At 38.5% G+C, this 23,617-nt stretch overlaps 1 protein-coding gene across 3 annotated transcripts in view; it reads left to right on the top strand.

The window, feature by feature from the left end:
• The window catches only part of rab11fip2 (RAB11 family interacting protein 2 (class I)), a 155,128-nt gene that overhangs the window by 3,339 nt on the left and 128,172 nt on the right, over nucleotides 1-23,617 (top strand). For all 3 annotated transcript variants that reach the window (XM_061961899.1, XM_061961882.1, XM_061961890.1), the window contains exons 3-6: nucleotides 9,009-9,415; nucleotides 11,216-11,552; nucleotides 12,443-12,515; nucleotides 17,404-17,617. In XM_061961899.1, coding sequence (XP_061817883.1) covers nucleotides 9,009-9,415; nucleotides 11,216-11,552; nucleotides 12,443-12,515; nucleotides 17,404-17,617 — 1,031 coding nt within the window. The remainder of the gene's footprint in view (nucleotides 1-9,008; nucleotides 9,416-11,215; nucleotides 11,553-12,442; nucleotides 12,516-17,403; nucleotides 17,618-23,617) is intronic.

The following is a 23,617-nucleotide window of genomic DNA, read 5'->3' as shown; positions in this document are numbered from 1 at the left end:
AGTTTTAGTACCGTATTTTCCGCACTATAAGGCGCACCTAAAAACCACAAATTTTCTCAAAAGCTAACAGTGCGCCTTATAACCCGGTGCGCTTTATTACGATTCATTTTCATAAAGTTTAGGTCTCGCAACTACGGTAAACAGCCGCCATCTTTTTTCCCCGTAGAAGAAGCGCGCGGTGCATGCTGGGATATGTGACGTTTCATTTCCATTTGTGTGTTTATGTAAAGACCCCAAATGGCTCCTATTAAGTGTGTTGTCTGTCTAATTATAAATAATGCAGACGAGGCGTGTTAACTGAGTTCTCAACGTTTTCTCACAGCGTGCTCATAACCACATTCGAACTCCCAGCATACAACATCGCTTCTCAGGGCTACTGCGCATGCTCGTAACTATCGTTGCATGCTGGGTAGTGTAGTTGTTATATTTGCTAGCTCATAACAGCACATTGAGAGACACGCTGACACGCTTAATTCAATACTCGCCGTCATTCCGGGTGGATTGACAAAAGACCTCCAGCCGCTAGATATTGGTGTCAACAGGGCATTCGAAGCTAGACTGCTAACTGCGTGGGAACTTCTCAGGGCTACCGCGCATGCTTGTAACTATCGTTGCATGCTGGGTAGTGTAGTTGTTATATTTGCTAGCTCATAACAGCACATTGAGAGACACGCTGACACGCTTAATTCAATACTCGCCGTCATTCCGGGTGGATGACAAAAGACCTCCAGCCGCTAGATATTGGTGTCAACAGGGCATTCGAAGCTAGACTGCTAACTGCGTGGGAACTTCTCAGGGCTACCGCGCATGCTCGTAACTATCGTTGCATGCTGGGTAGTGTAGTTGTTATATTTGCTAGCTCATAACAGCACATTGAGAGACACGCTGACACGCTTAATTCAATACTCGCCGTCATTCCGGGTGGATTGACAAAAGACCTCCAGCCGCTAGATATTGGTGTCAACAGGGCATTCGAAGCTAGACTGCTAACTGCGTGGGAACAATGGAAGACAGAAGGCGAACACACCTTCACTAAGACGAGGAGGCAGCGCCAGACGACGCCAACATCTGCCAGTGGATCGTAAATTTGCCCAACTTTTCACTTCGGACACCGAAGACGAAGGATTTACGAATGAAGAATAACTTCAGAAAGTAAGCGCTATGTTTATTTTGTGTGTTGTGACATTAACATTCGAGCAACATTATGTTGCTATTGCGCTGCACTATTTTGAATTTTACTATGTTTGTGATTGCACATTTGCGTACATTTTGGGAGTGAACAGAGTTGTTAGAACGCTGGTTTTTTAATATATTATTAAAGTTTGACTGACCTATCTGACTGTTTTTTTGACATTCCCTTTAGCGCAGCGTAGGCGCGGCTTATAGTCCGGGGCGGCTTATTGGTGGACAAAATTATGAAATATGTAAATCATAGAAGGTGCGGCTAATAATCCGGTGCGCCTTATAGTGCGGAAAATACGGTAAGTGTATAAACACTAGCTTTTTCTGTCACACATCTTGGCGATGTGCAAAGCAACTGCTTTAGTGATCGTTCTTCACTGTCCTTTTTCTCATCATACATAGTATCGTCATACATACCTGGTGTAAATTATTCCTCCACAATAAGCTGCTTTATAGCCGGAGTTTGTTTGTTGTTGCAGTATTTTCGCCTTGTAAAGAGTTACATTTCCTGCACTCAACTGTAGAGCACTTTTATTTTCTTTGGAATAAATGTCTCGCTTTCGTTAGCGTTAGCATTAGCCATATTTTGCTAGGTTTAATTAAGAGGGAGGGTGGAAGCTACGGAAGCTCCTGGGGGCAAAAACTGCCGCAGCAAGAAGAGAAAAATAAAGACTCTTGGATTTTTTTAAAGCCCTGCGATGAGGTGGCGACTTGTCCAGGGTGTACCCCGCCTTCCGCCCGATTGTAGCTGAGATAGGCTCCAGCGCCCCCCGCGACCCCGAAGGGAATAAGCGGTAGGAAATGGATGGATTTTTTTTAATTGCTTGCAACAAAAAACTTGAATTCATCAATAAAATCGATATACCGCCCAGGTCCATACGAGCCAGTCTGCCCCACAACAAGATGATAGAGAAAAATAATGAACTTATTGACTACAATGACGGACTACAGTGGTGGATATTGCGCAAAGCTCTTCGGGTAAACCTTTACCATTTATGGAGCTATTCGTTGATGTCACATGTTGTAAAAACGTCACAAGTTGTGCAAATTCCAAACAGCTCGTTTGGAGGTAGTACTGTATGAAGGAAAGAAAGATTGTTTTATAAATATCTGCGCAATGTCTTCATGGATCCCAACTACTCAAAAACATGTACCAGTCGGTAAGAAATTAAATTTTTGCATAATACAGGCATGTCAAATGTTGCGTCAAAATATCACTATTGCGTTTTTTATGAAATATTGTGCAAGGATGGCAGTCGAAAAAGAGTGTCAAAAGATTAAGCTATTTGTTTTAATGACTTTCAGACTTCCATGGCTTCTCAGTGCAACAACACCGGAAATGTGTCCCTTGAAAACCCGTCCGACCGGACTCCCTAACAATAACAACAGTTCCGTGGTTGAATTATTACCCACTACAATGTCAAAAAATAGGATCGAAACAACATTTGTTGGACACTTGCCTCAAGCGCAGGTACTCGCTGTTCTTCTTACCTAAACGCCGCACTGAATTGCAGGACCGGGAGACGATTAAGGGCACCGAAACATGCTCACTAGTTAGCATAGTTAGCATCATCTAGCTAGCTACCTTGTTGTCACCTGCATTCGCTCCCCGAGCCACAACGTTGACGGCTTTCTACTTTGCTGCTTATCATATTTGGATGATTACAGTCCGATGACTGTTAGTTCTGAACCAGTTGTAGTTCTAGAACATCTATTATTAGCCAGCGAGAAGGTATACATTCTGTGGTACATTACATGGCACATGTCAATGTCAAAAAGACAGCCAAAAGAGGTTGGTAGATGAGAATAAAATCTAACAGTAAAAAATTGTGTAGAAATGTGGGCGGTGTGATTCAGTTTGTAGAGCGGCAGTGCCAGCAACTTGAGGTTTCCAGGTTCGATCCCCACTTCTGCCATCCTAGACACTGCCGGTGTGTCCTTTGGCAAGGCACTTTACCCATGGCACTGGGATTATCTAAATGTAATTTAGATAATCAGTTTCACAATGTAAAGCACTTTGAGTCGCTCGAGAAAAGTGCATATAAATTTAATCCACTTCACAAATGCACCTAATTGCAGGAAAGGTAGTCCTGATTTTCAAAATGTTCTTTCGGGGCTTGGGTGGCAGCATTTCATGCCGATATAAATTTTACTTTTTTTCTGTCATTTGTCCTCTTTTTTTTTTCCTCAAGGGGTGCTCACATGCCTGATAATAGGTCCCATTTAAATTAAATGATCATGTGAAACACTTAGAATATAGAGACTAGCACCTCTGTTACTGACCTGGTAACCCTTGGATTATCTATTTTAGTGGTAGCCGAAACAGGTTTTCCCACAGGACTGCAATCTATTTTGGCATTGAGTTGTGAGTGGCCGTGGGTGGGACATTGTCTAATTTGTACAAATGGCCTTGGACGCATATGCATGCAATTTTGAGTGATGCTGTGGGAGACAAAAAGTGAGCAGTAAACATGAAACTCAAAAACAAATATTTTTAGAAATTAAAATATTTTTTTTTCTATTGCTTGTTTTTCTGGGTCGGTCCGCGGCAGCACCAGCTGCTTGTTGAGAAGAACACTACATGCTTTCATAAAAATATCCCAAAACACCAGAATAGTTTGCTCAGTATATTTTTATTAAACAATCTAGATGGTTTTAAATTAGGTATGTGCGCATCGATTGGCCACCGGTCATTATCGCCGATTTTCACGAAAAAGTATGTAAGCCCCGTTGCCGATTATTCAGCACAGAACCAGGCTTGCTAAAAGCTAACATAGGTGCTCAGCTGGCTTGAAAAAAGAGATAAAATACGTTCTTAATTATGTTTAAGAGGTGTAGATAGAACTGCGTCACAGCAGAAAGTCATCTATTATTAACAGGAAATTTAACAAGTAGATTAAGAGTCTAAAGAGAGAAAAATACAACAACAACCGTTGTTGCAGTCAGTACACAACATGTAAGGGAAGTGGGTTGATCGATTAATAAATTAGTAGTGCCGACAATATAGTAGTATAGTATCATATGATCGATACTGGAGTAATTAGATGGATATTTTTATTTTGTTATGTTGTTTTTGTTAATGTGTACAGATTCAGGGAATAGAACATCGGTCTTTTAGGGCAGAAAGGATTTAAAATAGTATTAGACAATCATTTTTTGTTTTGTTGTTGTGTACTAATGACTTTGTTTTGCCCAAACAATTGTATGTCAGAAAAGATAACAAATAACTATTTTAAATATTGTACTGATATTGTTAAAGGGGAACTGCAATTTTTTTTAAAATGTTGCCCATTGTTGACAATCATTATCGAAGCCATGACAACAGATTTTTTTTAATGCATTCTAAATATTAAATAAACAAATAAAAGTCTGCATACAGCAGAGCTAACAGGATGTCCACTATTTCGCCCATTAAATCCAATAAATAACCAATCAAAAACCGCCAACGGTACTCCATTTACATTTCGTAAATGTATTACTGATATAATATTGTTATTATAAGCGCTAACGCAGACAAACTATTTTAACGGCGCCGTGATCGCTACCGTGTGTCCCTAAGTTAACATCATCAAGTGATCTGCTTTCTCGCTTCTTTGCTCCCTGCAAGTTTATTGTAGATCATAAATCATGCATCTCACCTGGACAGAAAAAGTCTGAGGAAGTAATCCGACGAGTTGGTACACTTTGACAGCCATTTAAGGCCCGGAAATGTCAACAAAGACACATAAAGATGCTTGGTTTCTTTCATTTAAATGGGAATATATGAACATTCTACTGTAGCGGTCAGCATCCTAATGACAGCAGACATTGCACAGTAAGATATGTTTTTTTACGTTGGCTCTCATAAAGTCTGCTGTGAGTAATGAACAGCGATCAAGAGCAAACAAAAGAATATGTGATGCATTTTTTAAATTGATGCCCTGTGTATGCTTAAAATGATCAAAATATGTATATATTAAATGTTGTTATAAATGTACCCATTACTACATCACATATATACTTACATCATGTATATAAAACCTCAATGGAAGTGTTTGAATGTTTTTTAAGGGCTTTAAAGGCGGAATTGCGCGCCTCCCATAGGTTCCATTGTACGCAAACTTTTGATCGCATTTATTTAATATTTTAAATGCAAAAAAAATAAAAAGATCCATCGTCATGTATCCCATAATGATTGTGAACGATTTGACTGTCAGTAGCACTCATACATAGGATGAAACACTTACAGTTAATATATGTGATCTGTATCAGTTTTTGGTATTGGCCGATTTTACTCAAGGATTAGCAGTATCGGAATCCTCAGCATAAATCCGCAACCAGAACATCCCAAGTTTAAATACCTGCTAAATAGAGCTACAAAATCGCAACACATTTTCTTTCAGATTGTAGTAGGTTACACCAAATCTGTTTGTGGCAGTCATCTATGAATAAGTGGATGTATGGGAATTAATATTAGTGGATATTCTGGACTCTTTTTGCTCTTAGCAGTAACGTTACTGTGCTATATTTTGCCACAACATAAGTTAGTGTTGCGCAATACTCACAAATATGCCTGACAAAATGAATTTTTATTCTATCGATATATCAGGATTATGCTTGTTGACCTATTCTAGCTGCTTCCTGGAAGTTTAACAGCGCCAAGCATCCTCAACGCAATGTTGTGTCCTCTCTAGTGAATACGGATAATGTCCATCTACAGTACGATATATCGGCACTGACAATACCAACTACAGTGTCAATATATGGTCGATACTACAGTGATTAGATTGATAATTTTTATATCATTACTAAATTGGTGTTTGTTATTTTTGTTATTGTTTACAAACTCAGAAAGTACGTTCCTAGACACAAGAGGACTATGGCGCAAAAACAAGGATTTAAACCAGAGGCAATAATAGTTTTTGTTTGTGTTTAGCGAGTGTGTAATAAAAGGGACAAAGTACGGTAAGTAATAAATTGATAATGTTCAACCACCATACTGTTTATATTGTCATCAAAAATTCATTTGTCAATGATCTTGTACATTTTAAGAATCATATTGGTATGGCCAGTTTTGCCTCTGTAAGTATCCAAACAACAAAAGAATAAGTGCTTTGTGTAGATAGAAGTGTAGATACAACCATGTTACAAAAGACATTAACCAGCTAGTAACAATAAATTATTGATAGTTTTTAGAAATAATACAACTGGGAATGATGCAATATGTTACCGCATACCCGAGCAGCCAAATTAGGAGCCTTTTTAACCATTTTGAAATGGTTCTTTTGTCATTTATATGCCAAAAAAAATTATATATTGTTGAGGCTGCAATGTATATCGCGGTATAGATTTGAGACCATTCCGAGCATAAATGTGATTTTATATTTAAAGTTAAAGTACCAATGATTGTCACACACACACTAGGTGTGGCGAGATTATTCTCTGCATTTGACCCATCACCCTTGATCACCCCCTGGGAGGTGAGGGGAGCAGTGGGCAGCAGCGGTGGCCGCGCCCGGGAATCATTTTGGTGATTTAACCCCCAATTCCAACCCTTGATGCTGAGTGCCAAGCAGGGAGGTAATGGGTCCCATTTTTATAGTCTTTGGTATGACTCGGCCGGGGTTTGAACTCACAACCTACCGATCTCAGGGCGGACACTCTAACCACTAGGCCACTTCTTGTCTTTTACGAAAAGTATGAAGTTAAACATTTTTGCTGGCTTGTGGCCATTTACTGACCTGATATTACCTTTTTTGTGACCCTTTTATTGAGGCTTAGCAATGGCTTGGCCTCCTTTCTGTAGGAAGAGTATTTTTAGCCTGATCACTAAAATGGGTAGCACTGATTGGCCTAATTAAAACAAGTGGAGCATGCTAATAAATGAACATGTTATGATTGACCATTCTAGTCATTTAATCTTTTTTATGTTTTGGAAGTAATGCAGTTTATACCTTTTCTGGTTAATTTTGCTTTACCTCATGTTTGATAGTCACTGACTGATAAAAGACTAGCTAATGTATGGTGAGGTGTAGACTGTATAAAACCTCACTGTGATTTACCAAAAGCCTGATGTAATAATTGTAGTGTAAACTAACAAATTAGGTTGATTTTCGACCCTTAAAGACCCACATGCTCTTGCTTAACTCTACATTAAGGAAACAGGAACATATCAACCAAATTGGATCTGGTGTTAATTAGCTCAGCAATAAGGAAACACATTAGTACTTCCTCACCGCCCAGCGGTTTAGACAATGTAATATGTTATAATCAGTGTGGATGTGGGACAGATTTTATTTTTCTGCCGGTGCTTATTCACTCCAAGGCTGTGGGCTTTTTTCATCATAGTGTTGGTAAGTGTAGTGTTGCCCACGCTTCTCGTCGGCCCATTCCCACACTGCAGGCAAGTTTTACAATGACACCTGGACCGTAGAAACTATATCCACACTCCACTGTCTTATATGCTGCGGCTCATTTGTGATGTTTTGAACTGATATTTTGGGGAGAAAATACTGTCTCTGTATCTGAGTGGGCAGCACATAATTATCGTGCACCTGTGTTTGTTGATTGTGATGAGTTTCTCAGCAGTCTGGGGGCCAAACAGGAGGATTGTCGTTGCAAATGCAAGGTTTATCTTGGCCTTGAGACGCACTTGAGCTGCAGCCCTGGCCCCACAGCGGAGGCCTGCTGTGGATGCTGCTCTGACCGAACATGCTGTGCAGCCTGGGAAATGGATCCAGTAAGGCCCTTAATGATGGGCTACTGGGCCAAGAGCTTGATGGTTTAGATTAGCACTCAATAGCTGCAGTTGCGTCAAGCCAATTGCAACATATTTTGGAATTGAACTGATAACTATTCATAGTGGAATTCATAGGATATAATACCAGTCAGGAATATTCATTGAAAGTTAGTGGGACATTGAAATGACAAAAGCATTGATCACGCAGCAATGTCATTGAAGACATGCATTTTTGTGATGAGCCTTTTGTAATTACAATTACCTAATACAAAAAGAATAGCTCTTTAATTGGTAAAACAGGTGTTTTTTTTAGTGTAGCATAAATTAATATTAAAAAGTATGTCAATTGTGTGAAATGTATTATGGAGTGTGTCTTTGAGTGAGTGAGTAAGGCAAAATGAAGTGTAGTCCTCGGCTACAACCCGCATAGCTGCTGCGGATTTTGTTTCAACAAAGAACAAGAAAAATAATTTCATCTTTGGGAAGTCAAGCTCTATCTTAAGGTAGCATCATTTTGGAGTTTAAATGATTAAAAGAGATTGTCCCATCCTATTAAAATACTGTTTATTTTATTTTACGCATTTATTTTTTATAGTATTTTGGTTTCATGAACTGTGTTTTGTAAATTTCTGATAACACAGAGGATATGGCTAGTTAGCATGCATGAACTGGCTGGTCACCCTGTGGTTCAGTGTCCCAATTGCTTGTCTTTGCATTTCTCAACAAAGGGCAGATTTGTGCAAATGCCATTTTATTTTTCCTCCGAGTGAATGCATAAATCCCATTACTTCCAGTTGAAAACGCGGGGAAGTTAAATGAGTAAGTGCCCAAAAGGAAGCCTGAAATACTTTTATTCAAGAGCAGGCTATTTTTTTATATTCTGATTTGCAAAGAATTATGTTTGTCCAAAATGTATTCTCTATAAATGAAATAATTTGAGCCGCTCCATTGGTGTGTCGCTTTTGGATTAGTCTGCTCAAATTAACCTTGTATCGTCTCCATAAATTCTGCTTAAATGGATATTCAACATGGATGAATCCTGTTCCTTTTTGTATAAATGGCCTCATTTAATACAGAGTATGCTAAGCTTTTCCCATTCTCATTTCAGCTGGTATATCCTGAACTCCAAGCCATCAAAGAAAAAAAAAGAGCGAGGACGTATCCAAGTCAACATCAAGTTTATGCGGAACAACATGACAGCCAGTATGTTTGACTTATCCATGAAGGAAAAGCCCCGCTCACCTTTCTCTAAACTTAGGGGGAAAATGAAGGGTCGAAAACATGACAGTGGTTTAGGTGACACTTCGTCAGCCATTCTGCCTCACTCTGCAGTTTACAACTCCGAACTCAATCATCAGCCCACTGCCCCTACACCAAAAGCCAAAACTGATACCAAGCCTAAGAAATCGCTGCTCTCTGGTGCCCATAAACTCTCTGCTGCCCATTCCATGTCAGATCTCATTGGTACCCACTCTCGCCCCAAACTGGACTCCATGAACTCCATAGAGGAAAGCGGTGAGTAAATATAAAAAAAAATGGTATAGCATGTCATTTGTGTTATCGTTGTTCAAAGCTCTCACAGTCTACCTGTTGAGTATGGTAGTTTTAACTTGGCAGTAAGTAATGTGGTCATTAATACAACAGACACATCTCTAAAATTGCCACTCTCATTTATCTCAAAAGCCCCTAAAAATGTCTATACTCTCATATTTCAAATAAAATCCAGCACTGCATAGTGATGCTGAGATTAGGTGATATAATCAACCATGAAAATCAGTCCACGACAATTGTTTTATTTGAATGTGTTGTTTTTCTGTTGAACACTTGTTTAATTTTGGTCTACCAGCTAACACATCTTATTGTATTGATTTTTATCACGAAGATGCATGTTGACGACATGTTCTTGTCGTGGCCCAGAAAATTGAGAGCGACACAGTGGAAAAAGGCTGCAACGAACACGTCGTCAAAAAATTTAGCGTTTTGACAGGTGGCGAGCAAGTATGTTCTCACTCAATGGGGTTCTGTTCCTCTACGTTTTTAATCCTCAACTCAATGGCAGCAAATAAACTACATTTCTTACACCTATCATCACTAGAGGAGAAGCCAGGCATGCAACACACCAAGCTAGAGCAAGCAAGAGGAGACAGGAGGCCATGCTAACGGCTAATCTAGGTTGAATGTAAAGTAGCCAAACAACAGTTAAGTACACTTCAGTAGAAGTTTAGCAAAAACCAAGTTGCAGCAAAGAGTAACAAGCTATGAACAGGAAATTAGCAAGTAGAATAAGATTCAACAGAGGGAATCATTTTTGGTGATTTAACTCCCAAGTCCTACCTTTGATGCTGAGTGCCAAGCAGGGAGGTAATGGGTCCCATTTGTATAGTCTTTGGTATGACTCGGCTGGGGTTTGAACTCACAACCTTCTGATCTCAGGGCGGACACTCTAACCTTCCAAGGCGCGGCCACAGCTGCTGCTCACTGCTCTCCTCACCTCCCAGGGGGTGATCAAGGGTGATGGGTCAAATGCAGAGAATAATTTCGCCACACCTAGTGTGTGTGTGTGTGTGTGTGTGTGTGAGAATCATTGGTACTTTCACTTTTTAACTTAATAATACAACAACTACATAAACACTACAATAATAAGTTATCATATATGTCAGCAGGCTAAGGAATAGCTTTTGTAAGCTATTATAAAAATGGTTGCATTACAATTAATTAATGTTAATACAATTAATCCCTCAAGAGCACGGTGACCAGGCCAGCCTATATACCAAAATAATAATTTTGGTATATATCGTGCACAAGAGGCTGCAATTCATTATTAAGCAGAGTGGACAAACTGATTGATTGTTTTTTTCTCCGGGTTGTTTAGATTAGTCGACTATTGGAAAGATTAGCTGTTTGAATGTCAGTTGTTATTGGCAGCACTATCAATGTACAGGTATACTAAGGCCAATAAATCAGTTCTAATGTGATCAAGGCCAGCAGCATCAAGCTTTGTCCTTACTTCGCCTGTGTTTATAAAAGTGTTGTATTTCCATTTAGATACCACATTCATCACCAGCGATGGTTTGGGATTTACAAAGGTCACACACAAAAAAAGCGACGGAATGTCGTTATGTTGCAGAAATTTAAAAGATCGTAGGACAGCACTAAGTTTGACCAATATCAGAATGACTTGTAAAAAAAATTATATATTCATGTTTTTATTGACCATTAAAAAGTTGTAACAATACAAATGACATGATAATCAACTCTAGGAATTCAAACATTGATGAGTGATGTAATGCCATTGCTTCTTGGTTCCACATACAGCTGGCCCTCACAGGCGTTCCCAGAGCGAGGTACCAGGCCTCGAAGACAACGAGGCACACGGTGACCCTTTCACTGATATCAGTGACACCCTGCCACAGAAGTATGCCACGCTCCCACGCAACCGCAACCCTTTTGAGGGGGAGCAAGGGCAGCTGTGGGACCGGGCTGAGCGGAAAGAGAAAAAGGAGAAGGTCAGCCTACTAGAACGCATGACTGGAAAGAAGGACGGCCGCAAGACTAGCAATGGGGGTCGCTCTGGCAGCTCTGGAGACCCCAACCCTTTTAGTGGCAATTCAAAAGTGCACACTAACCCTTTCAGCTCCACCTACAAAACAAGGTACATGAAGCGTTTTGGTTAGTAGTTTAAAAGACCACTTATGATTTATGTAAAATTGTCAATTTCCTTAAATGCTTAATTCATTCCGATGGCAAGGTCTGTTTCAGCATAAAGTCGGAGTAGTTATATTATACATTGGAACAATTGTTGTCCGTAATTCCTCCCTCAAGAGCACGGTGACCAGCCAGCCTTTACATCATTGATAAATGTGTATGACGAATTGTACATTACACCTGTTATAACTGGTATTTCAAGTCATTCATCCATCCATTTTCTACCGGCAACTTTTAATTAACTCTAACAAATACAGCAGGCTCAGCCGATGTAAAATGACATTTTATACGTAAGTTCAACCGGTGTCTAATATTGTGTTGATCATATTGAAATAATTGTATATGCAGTAAATACATTTTCCATACATCTTTCATTCTGCCAGTTATTTCTGTTTTTATTGTGCCTGTTGTGTCCTTTCCTTCCCTAAAGAGTAGTGGAGCGCTGCAGTTATATAGTGCTTTATCAGAAAAGAAGGTGTCATTAGTGGCTCTTTAGAGAGCTTTAGCTTGATAACAGAACCCTCTGAGCAATCATAATGCGATCCTCTGCAGTGATAGACCACCCAATTAACCACTTATCTTTATAGGCACAAGTCCATCATCTTTACTGCAGCCTTTGTTATCCAGTAGCTCATTGGTCAGTTGTAATGGGGTGCATTGATACATAGAGGTGGTTTAATATCCGTAATTATATGCATTTCGAACATAATCACAACTGAAGTGTAATATTCATGCACATCTGCCCTATTCCTTTCATATATTTAAACCTGCTTGTTATGTACCTGATAGTTATATGCATAACTTATCGATATGTTCTTCTGTTTGTTTACTTTGCAGTGACAAAAAGGCAGTTGGAAATGAAGTCATAACCCCAGGCCAAAGGAGCAGCAACATCGACGGCATGAAAAATGTGAGGCAGGGAGCAGAACTTGGCATGTCAAACTACATAATTCCTCAGGTTATTTATCATATTGCATGGTGTCACTGTAATAACAAATTAAAATGGAAGAAGGGACTTCCACTCTATAATGCTGAAGCTTTGTAATTGAGAACATGTCTCATTTGACGCAGCAGCTGGTGACAATGATCCATGTGGCCTAGTCCTAAAAATTCAAATGTGTTATTTCACTAATTAGCAGCTGCACACTTTGGTCATCATGTCTGATCTGAATTTGATGCAGTGTTAAATTGTCGTAAGGTTTGTTATTTTGCTATGTTTTGTACTTGGAAGTTTTGGTTGAGAAAATCAATAGAAAAATAGTTTATCTTTTTTTAAATATTAATATTTGCACATGCTATAATATTCCTTCTACTTAAATATATGAATTATATAAAATGTTGTCATCTATAACACAAAAAAATGGTTTTTATAGCACAGTAGTAGCTCAAGGGATGCCTAAATGAGAAAGTGAATGCTGATAATGGCTTTCGTCACCTTTCTTAGAGGGTGTTGAGGTCTGTCATTATCCACACATGTGCCTGTGCACATGGTGCAATGGCTTGCAGAAATGGCAGCTCCCATTTCCTCCTCTTCAAGGACCTAATTAACCACATGCAAGAGTGTGGGGTGGGGGGGTAGGGGCGTTAGTGCACAGGATTGAGCTTTCAAATTCTCAAAGTTTAGCTCATTAGAAACAGTAATGATGCAACTCGAGAAGTTTATTCCTTATCTTTCCTTACCTGTGATTGAAGAGGAATAGTCATCATGTCAGTTCATGGTCAAAGCTTTACCACCAACCACTGATGCTCATTTCAATGTGAGAGATTGAGTATGTACGCTTAGTCCAACATATGTGAACCCGAACTCGCAGGGGTTCCTAAACTTTTTGGGAACGGGGAATTTTGCGAGGACCCTCTTTATAATTATTATACCGATTAAAAAATAAATCTATATTTTTACCATTTGCACTAGATACCATAGGAATTTATTATAATTTTAACATTTCAACCTTAATACTTCTTATCTGTTTAAATCATATTAATCAAGTCTCAAAGCTTACAGAAATTGACAGTTAACAAGACTAGAATCTTACAAAAGACAAAAACGTTTTAAAAATGTTGCTTAATTGATTCAACATTATTATTATCATTAGTTTTCAACATCATAATAACAATAGTATTATTACTGATTTCCTCCTATTAATATTACTAGCTGAAACGTAAACATTGAAACAGTGTTAATGAAGCCTGAGCTTCATTAATTTACCTGTAAGCGCCTGAAAACATTTGTCATTCAGTATGTACGTGCTCACAAAAAATATTGCTTGAAACCAGCTTTTCAAAACACACGTTAACACCATACATAGATTGTGTTCTACATTTGAAAGATACTGTAGGATTATCATACCAACTGTAGATTATGCATATGAAAGCAGTACCGGTACTCTTTTGCATGTACTATCATTTTCTAACTATAAAGCGGACCCACCTAATTTTTGGACAGATTTTATTTTGTAGATATATTGGCCGCACTAGTCTATAAGCCCCAGGTGTACACATTATAATACGGAATATTTACACAGGGAGTTGTGCTCATTCACACCTTTAACAAAAGACAGTGCCTGCAGCAGAGAGTAGCCTTCCGGGGAGGTCAAAGAGCACCAATAAGAATACAAATTAAAAAGGATGAAGTGCATTTTTAAAGCATATTATACAATAAAAACCTACCTGGTGTGTCAGAATGTTCTCAAAGAAGACCCTTTTGATATGTGTCGGTAGACAATATTTAAACACACATTTTATACCAACATCTTTTTGTATTCACAATGGAATCTAAATACAAAACCAGTGAAGTTGGCACATTGTGTAATTCGTAAACAAAAACAGAATACAACGATTTGCAAATCCTTTTCAACTTATATTCAATTGAACACACTGCAAAGACAATATATTTAATGTTGGAACTGAGAAACAACATTTTTTTCATTAACTTAGAATTTAATGGCAGTGACAGATTGCAAAAAAGTTGGCACAGGGGCATTTTTACCACTGTGTTACATGGCCTTTCCTTTTAACAACACTCAGTAAATGTTTGGGAACTGAGGCGACCAATTTTTGAAGCTTTTCAAGTGGAATTATTTCCCATTCTTGCTTGATATACAGCGTAAGTTGTTCAACAGTCCGGGCGGGGTCTCCGTTGTGGTATTTTAGGCTTCACAGGTCTGGACTATGGGCAGGCCAGTCTAGTACCCGCACTCTTTTACTATGAAGCCACGCTGTTGTTACACGTGGCTTGGCATTGTCTTGCTGAAATAAGCAGGTGCGTCCATGATAACGTTGCTTGGATGGCAACATATGTTGCTCCAAAACCTGTATTTACCTTTCAGCATTAATGGTGCCTTCACAGATGTGTAAGTTACCCATTCCTTAGGCCAGTGGTCCCCAACCACTGGGCCGCTGCCCGGTACCGGTCCGTGGATTTATTGGTACCGGGCCGCACAAGAAAAAATAAATACAAAATACAATACATATATATTTTCAAGCGTTGACCGGTCCGCGGTTCCAAAAAGTTTGGGGACCACTGCCTTAGGCACTAATACACCCCCATACCATCACATATGCTGGCTTTTGAACTCTGCACCTTTAACAATCGGGATGGTTGTTTTCCTCTTTGTTCCGGAGAACACAACGTCCACAGTTTCCAAAAAACTATTTGAAATGTGGACTCGTCAGACCACAGAACAGAGTTTTAACTTGCACTTACAGATGTAGCGACAAACTGTAGTTACTGACAGTGGTTTTCTGAAGTGTTCCTGAGCCCATGTGGTGATATCCTTTATACACAGATGTCGGTTTTTGATGCAGTACCGCCTTAGGGATCGAAGGTCACGGGCATTCAATTTTGGTTTTCAGCCTTGCTGTTTACGTGCAGTGATTTCTCCAGATTCTCTAAACCTCTTGATGATATTACGGACCGTTAATGGTGAAATCACTAAAATCCTTGCAGTAGCTCGTTGAGAAATGTTGTTCTTAAACTGTTCGACAATTTGCTCACTTATTTGTTCACAAAGTGGTGACCCTCGCCCCATCCTTGTTTGTGAATGACTGAGCATTTCGTGGAAGCTGCTTTTATATCCAATCATGGCACCCACCTGATCCCAATTAGCCTGTTCACTTGTGGGATTTTCCAAATAAGTGTTTGATGAGCATTCCTCAACTTTCTCAGTCTTTTTTGCTACTTGTGCCTGCTTTTTTGAAACATGTTGCCAGCATCAAATTCCAAATGAGCTAAGATTTGCAAAAAATAACGTTTTCCAGTTCCAACATTAAGTATCTTGTCTTTGCAGTCTATTCAATTGAGCATAGGTTGAAAAGTATTTGCAAATCATTGTATTCTGTTTGTATTCTGTTTTTATTTACAATTTACACAACGTGCCAACCTCACTGGTTTTGGGTTTTGTAGATTAAAACAATTTGTGTACGTGTTGTTAGTCAGTAATGAGTACACAACTTTAAGACTTAGCTGTAGATAACATAAGTACTTTAGTGAGTCTGCCTCAAAAAATATATTTTAGTGAATGTGAAAAATATCTTCAAGTAACATCCTTAATCATACTTCATTTAGTGACATAAGAATGGAACGTCCATATACAAGGTTTGTATATAAATTTAGATAGTCAATAGTTATTCGCAGCTGCTTTCAATCAAACCCAACTCCATACAACTGTCACTATTTCTCTTTGCATCCCTTGATAAAGTGAATAGACACATATTTGGCCATTGTGCTATTTAGATCAGCAGCACAAGTCGCACACTAAAAAGGAGCCAAGTGAAAGATTTACCTGGTGCGTCATAGTAATGTCAGAGTTTTAAATGCATGAAACCTTAATGTTAGCATTATTGACTCTGAATGTTTGCTTAATTGGCCTAATGATGTGACACTTTTTAAACATAATGTCATTGTTTTAAATGGCCAAGTGTGGTATTTTAATTGCATTTTTTTTTCTTTGCAAGTCAGTATCGTTACTTTTCCCCTGCACCCGCCCACTCCTCAGTAGCCTTTGTGCTCCTAAAAGTGATAAGGCACCTGGCGAACAGTTCAACACAGTGCCCTTCTGCATTGTCTATACTCAGTAGTCGAGGCATGGGAGTGCAGGATGATAACTGTGGTATTTTAAACAGTCAACCATTTGCCACGCTATCGATTTAGGGGAGGATATTCAGCATTAAGGTGATAAAGTGCTCCCTCATTAAAAACGATTACAGCTACTGTGGTTCTCATGCAATAAGATCCTTGCATAGAATGCCCATGCCGGTGAAATAGAATGTTCTCATTTGAGCAAAGAGGGTAATCCACCAAGAAAATGTGTGAGCCAACAAATGATGTTGTTAGAGCTTGTGGTTTTGCAAAATTGTTAAAAAAGTACAATATGGTTTTGTGGCCAAGTGAGTAGAGGAAAGGAGTTTTTATTTACATTTCACAGTTACAGTCCACTACACCCTGAACTGGTCACCAGGCAATCACAGGGCTCTGGACAAACAACCACTCTTATTCAGACCATCACTAAATTGGAGCTGAACTACTGCAGTAAGAGTCACTGCAGGTCAGGGTTTCCATCCGAACAATTCATTGACATGTCACTTCTAAGTCTACTATCTTAATGTGTTCCCACTGGCCTTTATTAGCAACACTCAGCACAATTTGTCACCTCACTGTGATCTATTAAATTTGTCCAGCACTTAAAAGGTAGTCTCATGCCCTAAAGATATATTAATCAATGTATCTATGCATGAAGCAGAACAGATGACACACCTTTTAGGTGAAATTAAGCATTTTGTGTGTTTTCCCTTCTTTCCAGGCAGCAACACAAGGAAATATGGCACCCTATAGAAACATGTCTTTTGAGGAAGTGGTGCAGGAACTTATCAAGCATAAAGAAGTGGTAAAAAAGAAAGATGCCCATATCAGGGAGCTGGAAGATTACATAGATGACCTGCTGGTACGTGTCATGGAGGAGACGCCAAGCATACTGCGAACACCCTATGAACCCAAGAAAAAGGCTGGTAAACTGGGTAAGAAGTAGATGAAGGAGCGACACAGGCAATAGACTTTGGCAGTTGGTTGTGCATCATATGGTGAATTAGGCTTGATCAACTTAAATGAAACTATTATACTGTGGTCATGGTTCATTCTTCAAATCAGATAGTTCCAGTTATAAATTGTTTAAAGCTACCAATGCTATATTCATTTGAGATACTTATAATGATTTAATTGAACACATAACACATGGCTCCAATTACATTTTGTTGTTTGCACTTGTTGCACACTTAGCCTCTATCAATTTCCCAGAATCTCTTCAAGTACGAAAAAAGCCAAATTTGTGTTTACTAGATGCTGTATAAACAAGTTCATATCGTTTATTAAAAGGTGATTGTGATAAATGAGCATGTAACACTTGCGTTTACGCTAAAGCGCACGTCTTAAATCCACCACATTTAGTCCAGACAGTAACCGTTTACTCCCGATTTGCTTCCTCGTCTTTTTTGCTCATTTTAAATGAACAATTTTAACATTCCTAGCCTTAATTCCAGGGTTGTTTACTTTTAAGTGTGAAGACTATCATTCACAACCATTATCTCTCTTTTTTTGTGGGGAATGATTTTACTTATATGAAGTGCAATAATCACCTTTTATGCATCTTGCTTTATATTATGCTGGTAAACTTGTTTTCTTTTTTAGCATGTGTTTGAGTTCATCTTACCATTTTCTTTATTCTGATGTATATACAGTATGTTACATTTTTACCAGCTTTCATCTCCAATTCAGTGCAACTTACTGATGTGATTGTATTCATGTTACCTACCATAGTTTACCTTTTACTTTACTTACTAGATGCTGACACAGCTCTGTTACATTTGAATACTAATTGTATATATTACTAAGCTGGATTGCTACTGTATCTGCATACCCTGCCCTTGTCAATGACACTGCTGTTTTAACACTGGTACAAAATGCCTGCTATAAGAAGCGATATGGCAATATGAATAATGAATCTTTTTGCGCTTAAATGCTTCTTTTTTTGGAAAGTACTGTAGTACAGTATGTGACAGCACTTTTCTATCTCTGTGTCTCATTATAAGAGTCCAAAGCAAATCATTTATTTAATCATGGATTTCCTACATAGTCTGTAAACACTAAATTATTACTATGAACTTGTTTGACTTTGTGATGTCATCTCATCTTGATGTGAGTGAGGTGCAAAGGGCAGCTGTTGAATCACACTGCTGGTACTGACATTACCAAAACAGTTATCTTACCATATTTTCTTAAATCACCTGTGCTATGTGTTGAAAAGTTATCTTTAGGTTTACTTTTTATTATTTTGAGAGAAAGCAGCTGCATCCTACAGTGTTAAAGCCTGTGTTATTCCTAATGTGACTGACTTACATCCAAAGTTACATATGAGCAGTTTATTAACCCTCTGCTGTAAATGGTATCATCATTCCTGATACTTGTTCAACCACTTTGCCCTTTATGATACAAAATGATCAGGGAAATCACTTGATTAATTACCCTTGCTGCCATTAAGTAGTTATTTTGCCAGAATGTACGTGGTTTTGTACCTAAAGCCAAACTTTTTTCTCGAGAATGTATTTTGGTTGGAATCCAAGATTGTTTCATGTGTAAAGATGTCAAACCAACAAGGTCATTGACCCTTCCTTGCCTTTCTGTTATGTCACAGTTCCAAAGAAATAATTTAATCTAATAAGTTTTTTTTTTTACCTCCACAACTTTTGGACAGGCAAAAAAGACGCTTACAGCTATGTGGCATGTTTATACTCCAGGTGTAATGAAGGAACATTTTGTGAGTAGATTAGTCCATTTTTGCATGAATACTGTACTAGTTATGTAGATAAAAATCAGTTTTTCCTTTCTGGAAATCTTATCACTGATTGCCTTCTAACATGTGCTTAAGTGTGACCTTACTGGCGTTACATTCTTGACCAACTGCTTTTAAAAGTGTACTTGGTAGCTGGTTAAAAGGACCTTATGTTGGTTTGTAACCATCCTTGTCTACCCTCAAAATGTTCACCTACTGTTTATGTCGTTTCTTGTAAATTTGTATTTAAAAAAAAAGGTAGAGCAGCAATGTAAGAGGGAAATAGTGCAACACATCGGCCAGCAGTAGGCAGGAAGAAGTACCGGTAGTTTGTAATGGCAATGGTGAAAAAGATCAGAATTTTTCTTTTTTCAGAAATGTTCCTTATTTACAAGTGCAAATGTTGACAGGTATGATTATAATCAAACACTCGTTGAAATAATAGTCTATCTTTGTTGTTGGGCTTGAAAATATTTGAAAATATTTTCTTTGGCGATTTACAAGTGCACATTTTTATTATAGAATTGAAGAGGGAAACTTGCTACTCAGGAACTGACATTGTTCTCCAACTAGGGCGCTTTCACAGCCAAATATGATCTTGTAAGCCTAATAAATCAATAGAGTTCTATCAGCGTGATATAAAACACCATATAATTTATGCTCATTCACACCAGGTGCCTGCAGAGTGGAGCATAGCTTACTAAAATGATCTACTAGTAATATTAAAGATGAGATGCATTTAACATATTTCCACCCTAAGGAGATATAATTCACACAAACACAAAAAAGATGAGTGATTTGTTGAAATTAACTGTGCTTTGTGTGTTGTCTTTTAGCTTCATTGCAACATTTGCATTATGCTGTCATATAATTTGGTTCTTTGGTAGTTGTCAGACAGCAACATGTAAATCTAAAACGAAAAGCATTTTCAAATCATTTTTCAAGCACAAAAGTGAAAGGGAAGTGACTATCCTCATTATACTTCTTTGCTGCCTCTTTGCATAATGTTTATCATTCAGTCAATGCTGCTGTTTGAATATGCAAAGCACTGAATACGCTTGAAGGTAATATTCCCTACAAAATATGGTTATGGCCGTCTGTCTGATTGCTGTGCGGAATCATTGTGTGTGAATATATCCCACAAGGTAATGTAAAGCTACTGATTTTTCCCATAATTATTTTCTTGCAGTATTCTTGCGCTGCATTGCTTAACAATGTTTATAATGCATAACAGTTCTAGAATGAAATATGACCGTCTTTGACAAACCATTACAGTTACGCTCATAATTAGAGTTCATCAAATGGTACTTAAGGGTTCTTATGATGTATTTAAGGTCTTCCGTTTAGTTCATTCACATGCCTTGAAGTGTAAATGACCAACAATTTAATCAATGTGCTGTCATCACATCTGCATGTTTATCATCAACAATTTTATACTATTCACCGTCATATTTCCCAATAATTTTCTCAAGTAAGTACTAGAAAGTGTTCCTTCTTGAAAGGTTGGAGGTTAACTGACTTATATTACATTAATATTTGCCTTCCGTGGCCAGTTTGAGGTTTTTAAACCAGAATATTTGGGAGAAAGGTTGTATTGACTTTTGTGCAAGGAGGATTTGATTATGTTTAAGGTATAATTCAGACATGATGACTGTGTGTCAAGTGCCAATAAAAACACTCAAACTAAATAATGCTTACATGTATTTGATGATTAAACAAATGCAAATAACTTGTTAATAATCATGTTGTAATTGAATTCCAAGGGTAATTTGAATATAGCTTAAAAGGCACAATCAAAGACTGTATTGTCCTTCTGAATAAACTCACTCAAAATTCTGCTGACTCACTGCTCTTTTTTTATGTCATTCCTATCAAACTGTTCATTTTTAAAATTTGATTCATCACACTTTTGAATTTTTATTAATTGTGATTCCAATTGTCGGGAGCGGGTCCTGACTGTTCTCAGTGCATTTGGACTAAATGTAAGTTCAGACTACCCAGCCTTCTTGGACTTTATCTTGTGGTTGCTGGAGAGCATCCCCACTGAAGATTCTGTAGTTCTACTGGGAGACTTTTATGCCCATGTTGGCAACAACGGTATGACCTTGCCGGCCGCGATTGGGAGGAACAGCCTACCCGAACTAAACCTGTGCCGTGTTATGTTATCGGACTTCTGTGCTAACCACGGTTTGGCCATAACACCCTGATCATGTTTTACAATACTTTAAGACCCTTCTCAACCCCATTGACGCACTTTCTTTAGGAGATGCAGATTCTGAGGATACAACCGCAGATGTGTCCATCACTGTAGCTGACATTGCTGAAGTGGTCCATAAATTCCTCAGTGGCAAGGCGAGTGTATCCCTTGATTCCTTAAGGCCCTGGATGTTGTAGGACTGTCTTAGATGACCCATCTCTAAAACATTGCACAGAAGTCGGGACCAGTACATATGGATTGGGGTCGTGGTCCCACTTTTCAAGGAACTTCACCAGAGAGTATTGGCACTACAAGAGGATCACACTCTTCAGCCTCCCTGTGAAAGTCTATTACAAAGAACTGGAGGGAAGGGCAAGACCGTTAGTCAAACCTCAGCTACAGGTGGTACAGTTTTCGTCCAGCAGTAAGTTGAGCACGTTCACTGTGAACATTGGACTAGGCCAAGGCTGCCCTTTTTTACTGGTTCTGTTCATACTTTTTATTGACAGAAAAGGCATTGAGTGTAATCATTTTGAGAGCCTTAAGATCTCATATCTGCTATCTGCAGATGATATGATTCTGATGGCCTCATAAAGCCGTGCCCTCCAGCGTTTGCTGAGGTGGTTCATAGTTGAGTGTGAAGCTTCTGAGAGGAGACTTGGCACCTTCAAAACCAAGGCCATAGTTCTCAGCTGGCTTAAGGCGGATTGCAGCCATTGGTTTGGGAGCAGAGGATGAATAGCTCAGGATCTTGTACACGAGTGAGGGAAGGCGGGAGCGTGATATTGACAGGTGAAACGGTGCAACTTCTGCAGTAATAGGCCCTTTTCCACCTGTAGTTCCTGGAACTAGAAGTTCCTGTTGAAGTGTGCGGTTTGTGTTTCCACCGCATTTTACAGTTCAGGGTAGTTGACTCAGAGTGGTTTACCATATTTCTACACTCATACCATGTAAATAAACAGACAATATTAGGACAGTTATTTTACTAAAAAGTAAGTAAATGAAATACAAAACAATAATATACAAAACCATATGATTTAAAAAATTAAGTGTACCAAATTGTTAATGAAAAGTCAGGCTTTTGTCCACAATGTCCAACACTCAGAAAGTCATCCTCTCAGTAAATGATGAATTAATGAGGGTCAGGCGGTTCCTTATGGTCCATTTCAGCTTTAAAGAACAATATATAAATAATACATTTCAGGGTTCATTTCATGCCGACAACACGAACACATAGGCTTTAGCGTTAGCCTGTTAGCATTAGCATTCTATTTACACGAGTTGAGGCTAATAACTACAGTGTCACTGACTACTTTTACATCATGTAATAAAGTAAATAGTTAATAATTAGTGCCATTTACCTTCATTCCACTTGTGTACTACCTCCTTTATTTCACATTTACCCTACAAAGTGAGAATAGTAAGCACCCGAGGTTGTTGCTTTGAGACCGGCTTCATACTCCTCCGTAAATACAGTATGTTTAAAAGAGTCCGTACACTTCTCGTAGCTTTGTGAATCGAAGTAGAATAGAATAGAAAGTACTTTATTGATCCCTGGGGGAAATTCAGCACCACAGTTCGCTCGCAATAGACAATAAATACTATACAGCATTATTCACATGTGAATAATATAAATATATTCTGCATTTAAGTGCAGTCAAGAAGGAACATATTTGTGACCTCCTGTGTCAAAATGAAGTTTGTAAAAATAATAACATTAAACTGCATGCAGTTTAAAGACCTGAGCTGAGTAAAAACACTGCAATGAAGTATAGTTTGTTCTTCTTTCTTTTCATTGTCAAGTTTGTTGTAATAGAAATACACAAGAAATAAACAAGTCATCCTCGCATACTCTGTAATGGCGGTCGTGTGTTTGAAAAATATACGTTTTAGGAATGCCCCCAACATTGTTCAACCAATAAGCGTTCGTACCCTGAGAATGTTCAGGGTAGCTTTGAAAAGTCACAAATAGATAGGAGGAACTCCAAAAAGTTC

This window comes from Nerophis lumbriciformis, linkage group LG02 (assembly GCF_033978685.3).
Source record: "Nerophis lumbriciformis linkage group LG02, RoL_Nlum_v2.1, whole genome shotgun sequence".
NCBI classification, from domain to species: domain Eukaryota; kingdom Metazoa; phylum Chordata; class Actinopteri; order Syngnathiformes; family Syngnathidae; genus Nerophis; species Nerophis lumbriciformis.
Note: the sequence above shows the minus strand (reverse complement) of the source record. Positions and strands in the feature narration are given on the sequence as shown.